This window comes from Ranitomeya variabilis, chromosome 3 (assembly GCF_051348905.1).
Source record: "Ranitomeya variabilis isolate aRanVar5 chromosome 3, aRanVar5.hap1, whole genome shotgun sequence".
NCBI lineage: Eukaryota > Metazoa > Chordata > Amphibia > Anura > Dendrobatidae > Ranitomeya > Ranitomeya variabilis.
Window position 1 is genome coordinate 238927350 of NC_135234.1, and position 6000 is coordinate 238933349.

The following is a 6000-nucleotide window of genomic DNA, read 5'->3' on the forward strand; positions in this document are numbered from 1 at the left end:
GCAAAAAATAAACAAACACCTACAATTCAGTAATTTTTTAAAATATATTTTATGCCTTTCACTGTGTAGTAAAAGTGATCAGACAACTTTAAAAAAACAAACGTATACTCACCTCTCAGACCGCTGCCATTCCAAAAATGTGTCTGCTTGGCACTCAAGAAACATCGTTATGTAATGTGAGTGCTGCAGAGCAGAACTCTGACTGACGGAACTGTTAAAGCTACAGCCCATCATAGTCCACTGCGAACAGTATCATGGAAGCATTGGTGGACAGCACTGGAAGGTTAAGTAGAATTATTCTTTATTTTACATGGGGCATATTAGAGTTTAAGACGAAGTTGCCCAATAGTGGACAAACCCTTTAAACTAAATTTTGCTGATGATTTAGAAACTATTCAATTTACCATTGGGCTAAACATCTGATGTGCATATTGTACAGTTCAGATTTCTTCCTGGTCATAAATCGTCAATAAGATACAGTGTATAGAATATTTTTTTTTTTTACCAAAAGTCAGTGATTTAGTTTCGAATTTGCTCTGTGCACATTTACAATCCACACTATAGACAGTGGAAGTGATCGTGTCGGCACACCGCTGAGTATTCATAAGAATGACAACAAATGACAGGGTTTCTGGAATACTGCCTTTTGTCTTCAGAGGTTGCAAATCTCAGCCACATGTACATATCTGTCATGTTCCACTGTCTAACACGGTGATGCACGATATTTAGGTCATCGTGCTGTCTCCCCAACAAATCACACTGTCTGGAAATCCCAGACCTCCATTTTACAAAAAAAATATCAAAATGACAGAATAAAAAATATGCCACTTTCTTCTGTAACACAAATGTTTGATAACCTCTACATTAATGGCACTCATCAAGTCTCATGCAGACAGCTCGGATTTTGAGTCAGTACTTTGCATTGACTGATAAAGGCAGAAAATAAATGTAAATATTTATTCATTTGTTCTTTTTAACATTCTGCTTTTCAGTTAGAACCACAATGGCCTCGATTCATCATTACTGTGCCTCCAGATTTCTATGGCAATTTGTTCCTCACCCTCTATACGTTTTGTGCCGCCTTTTATGTTGGCCTTGTTTAAGGCGAAGTTCACAAGTCCAAGATCCAGCAGCAATCAGATCTGAGAAAAGCAAAAAAAATTGTGCCGACAACTTTTCTGTCCAGCTAGAAAACTGATTGCTACTGGATCTGTGTTTTTTTTTTTTCTTTAACATTGAAGTCTATGGTAAACGGATCTGTCAAGTAGCCATCCGTTCTATTTCCATTTGGAACAGATCTGTTTTTTGCTTACTGGATTAGTTTCCAATGGATTACCTGATCGTTCACCTGCCCAGTAGTCATCTGCTTGAAAATGACCCAGTAAGCAAACAATGGATACGTTTCAAATGAAAGAAAAACGGACGGCTACTTCACAAATCAGTTTTCCATAGACTTCAATGTTAAAATAACGGATCCAGTTGCAATCACTTTTTCAGCTGGACAAAAAAGGTGTACCGGCACAACTTTCTTGCCCAGCTAAGATAACTGATCACTGCTGGATCAGTTTCAAATGAATGATTACTGGACATGTGAACTTAGCCTAAGTTTTTTCATTTTTACTTGTGAAATTTGCTTATCCAGATGAATGTAACATTCTCCAAATGTGACCTACTAAATGTCACATTATTTTGGAGCATGTCACACCAGTCCCTATCCAGAGTACTTTCAAGACATGAGTGACCTCTTAAGGCTATGTGCACACGATGCGGATTTGCTGCGGATCCGCAGCGGATTTTTCCACGCAGAAACACTGCAGATCCGCACTGTGATGTACAGTACAATGTTAGGCAATGGGAAAAAAATAGCTGCGGATTTCAAAAAAGTGCATGTCACTTCTTTTGTGCGGATCTGCAGCGTTTCTGCACTCCTCCATGTTAAAAATCCGCAGTGGCAAAATCCGCAGAAAATCCGCATCAATTCTGCACAAAATCCACGGCTGCGGATTCTGCCAGGAGATGCGGATTTTGTGCAGAAAATTCTGCACCTCTTTTCCTACGTGTGCACATTCCCTAAAAGGATTTGCAAATTTGTACACTAAAGTCACAAAACTTTGTTAAAGACAGAAATAAAAAGCAATTTGGATATAGTTAGTGCCAAATTCATCAACTGCATTCGCCATTTTGAAGAGTTTGCTGCAAAAAAAAAAAAAAAATAGAGGAAACCACACGTCAAGAAAAAAAATAATGAAAAAGGGATTTCAATAAAATCACAGATGATGATTTGGAGTCAGTATCTTCATGCATAAAAATACAAAGAAAAATCTGCTTGGTGTACTAGGGATCTAAACCTTTATTTTTAAAATTCAGACGCCTCTCACCCAGCCAAACCGGATCTCAAACTTTATACTGATGAAGAGCAGCACCCCGAAACAGCGTCTGCAAATTGAGATTCTGGTTTTGGCTTTTATCCCAAGTCATATTGCAAGGCTCGTTAAAGGGTCGACGTTGACTTCTAGGGTCTGATAACTTCCAGCCAATGCTGGTAACAGCGGTGTCACTCGCTCATTGATCAAATATTGATATCCTATCTCAAGGAAAATAGTGGCCAACCACTGTAATGGCCAAATCTGACCCGCAATATGGATTAGAGTAACATGATTTGAGTTTCAGGGATCAGACACATGTATATGTATGTATGTATGGATTAATGAAATTCTAGTGGACAGCATACACAGGAATAATGAGATAGCCGTAGCAGAAGGAGTGCCAAAGATTTGCCTATTTTATCCGGCCTTCTGCGCCTCTTATACCAGCAGGACGGTTGTTGAAGACTATTGTATAAATCACCAGCCTGGAAGAAATTTCTACCTTTACTTTATGGGAAAAACATTACTTGTAAACCTCTGATGGAATATTCTTATTTTGCTCAGAGAACATTGTTGCACTTTTGCATCATTAATCCATAACAATAGAGTCAGGATGGAGGGTCGCTCTGACAGAATGTGTCCCTGTGGTTCATGATATGAAGTTATAAAGCGCTCTTCACACCAGTGGCGTCTTCCCTCCACAACACTCCGATGGATCTGCTTTATCATGAATCCCAGAGATTTAGACCTTTCATCAGGTATGATTGTCAGCAGGATTCTCACCACAGAGAATTCTCCTCCGTGGGAAGAGCCATGGACACTGGGCTACATACAGAGCTCTGCCTCACAGTGTGGGGCTCAGTGCACAGGACAGAGGTGGTTTGCAGCAATGTATGCGGAAACCATGGGCCACTGGTGCCACAACGTGGAGGACACAGCATTGCTGATGCAAGAGCAGCATAAGTAGGGTCCTACCCTCAATCCAATATTGTGAAAGATCGGCCACTCAGAAAACGTCTGATTTTCTGTGGATGGTCAGCGCTGTGAGACGGTAGAACTCCTGTAAGAGTAATGTGCCAGTTCCACCATCCCATGCTATATTACTTTGTGTTTTCCACATGGACATAAACAACCCAGAAATCTGAAGCCGTTCTCATTGTGAGAATGAAACGTCACTTTCTGCTTGAATTGCTCCACAATAAACCAAACACAGAACTGGCACGTCTTCTCTGAGTGCCCCGATCTCTTACACAGCGTCTCATGAAATCTAGGGCATGACTGGGGCAGGTGGGCACCGCTCCATCACACAAAGGGCAAAAGCCCCACTCATGTGAGGAGCCAATATAGGGCTGTGATGCCTGCACAACAGGTATGTGCCCCTGCTACTCCTATGCCACGATGGACCCGATGGCATGCCAGAGACATGTGTGATAAGGAGCTGCCGTGGGGTCAGAACAACCCCACTGTGGGGTCTAGAGGACACAACTCCTGAGCAGCTCCGTCCACAGCACGCAAACGCACCCCCACCACGCACAGGTTCCGCTCATCCACCACCTTACAGCACTCACACATGCCCCCACTACCATACAGCATGCATGCGTGGACCCCCCACATCCTGCACGCATGGGTCCCCTCCACCAAATCACACACACGGGTCCCCCCTCACCAACCATACAGCAAGCGTGGGTCCCCCCTCACCAACCATACAGCAAGCGTGGGTCCCCCCACCACCACCATACAGCAAGCGTGGGTCCCCCCTCACCAACCACACAGCACACACGTGTGGGTTCCCCTCCAGCCACCAAACACACAAGACCATCACACACAGGTCTCCCCCACCGCACGCCCGCGTGGGTCCCCACACGGCCAAATGCACACACGTGGGTCCCACCATACAGCTTATCGTTCTCCTTTCACAAAAACACTGAGTTACAGCAAAGTTCTCCATGGAGCAGACGCCGCTCCCCGTACCTTCATCGGGGTCATCCTCGGGATCCCAGAACCGGGGCTGTGGATTTAGTAAACTCTCTAGCTCCAGAGCCAAGGGCGCCGCCATCTTCCTGTAGCACGCTCTCCGGCCGCCACGCCCCTGTGCTCTGACGTCACGTTTCGCTGACGTCACGTGTCCGCGGTGAGTTCTTAGAGCGCGGCTGCAGTCTTCCGGCCATTGCTACGTGCGGCTCGCGGGATCTCAGGCACGGTGCTGCGGGGAGCAGAGGATTCGCTCCGAGCAGCCGGTTACCGGCCCGTATACAGAGCACAATGCCGGCACCGAGCGCAGGTCTGCTGCCCCGGAGACACAGGACCCTCGCTCCGCCATTGTGCTCGTGTGTGACACGTCCTGTATGGCAGCGGCTTGTATGAGAAGGCTAATCAGTAGCTTAGAGGCCCCCGGGGTCCGCTCCACGCGCAGTCCGGCGGGGGTGAACAAGGCCTCTGGGAACTGTCCCTTCATGTGGGGTCCCAATAAGCTGCGCTGTGGGGGCATGAGGAAGAGCGCCAGTTCTGGCCATTGCGGGGCCCGTTTACCAAAGCTTTTACTCTGGAAAGGTGTGAAAGTTTCCCAAATGTAGCGCCATCTCAGATCTGCCGTCTTTATGACAGGTTTAATAAGAATCCAAAATGCTGGCGTATTGTACCGCAGTGACTGCAGCCAGGTACCCGCCCTGGTGTGCTCTCACCGGTAATTACTGGGATCTGAGCTGCACTGACATGACTGCTCCACTCAGATCACAGCAGGGACAGAAAAATAGTTAGACTTGAGAGTCCTCAGCGGTTGATACCTTTTAATGGCTAACTGAAAAGATGGTAACAAATTGCAAGCTTTCGAGACTACATACGTCTTCATCAGGCACAGACTAATACAAATGATGAAGACGGAGACATTGTAACACTGCGCTAGGCTACAGTAAAATGGTGACTGCCTCCATCTACAGCCTTGAACTGAGCATGTGTACGGCGTGCCAAGTCCACAGCTGATCTACGAGCTAGGGTGGACACCAACCGCAGATTCCTGTAGCTTAGATAAAAAGTTATAAATAAAAATTACATTTTTTGTACATTTAAAAACATTTTAACACAAAATCCAATTACTTAAAAAAAATCGTTTTGTGACACATTCCCTATAGCCCCTTCATGACCTTGGGATTTTTCATTTTTCCGTGTTCGTTTTTCGCTCCCCTTCTTCCCAGAGCCATAACTTTTTTATTTTTCTGTCAATTTGGCCACGTGAGGGCTTATTTTTTGCGGGACGAGTTGTACTTTTGAACGACATCATTGGTTTTACCATATCGTGTACTAGAAAACGGGAAAAAAATTCCAAGTGCGGTGAAATTGCAAAAAAAGTGCAGTCCACACTTGTTTTTTGTTTGGCTTTTTTGCTAGGTTCACTAAATGCTAAAACTGACCTGCCATTATGATTCTCCAGGTCAGTACGAGTTCATAGACACCTAACATGACTAGGTTATTTTTTATCTAAGTGGTGAAAAAAAATTCCAAACTTTGCTAAAAAAAAAAATATTGTGCCATTTTCCGATACTCATAGCATCTCCATTTTTCATGATTTGGGGTCGGTTGAGGGCTTATTTTTTGCATGCCGAACTGGCGTTTTTAATTATACCATTTTGGTGCAGAT

At 44.6% G+C, this 6000-nt stretch overlaps 1 protein-coding gene across 1 annotated transcript in view; it reads right to left on the reverse strand.

The window, feature by feature from the left end:
* The window catches only part of AATF (apoptosis antagonizing transcription factor), a 144095-nt gene extending 139595 nt beyond the window's left edge, over window positions 1-4500 (reverse strand). Inside the window, exon 1 of the mRNA XM_077295312.1 lies at window positions 4338-4500. Within this exon, the coding sequence (XP_077151427.1) occupies window positions 4338-4422 (85 nt within the window). The 5' untranslated portion in view covers window positions 4423-4500. The remainder of the gene's footprint in view (window positions 1-4337) is intronic.
* Between the last annotated feature and the right edge of the window lie 1500 nt (window positions 4501-6000).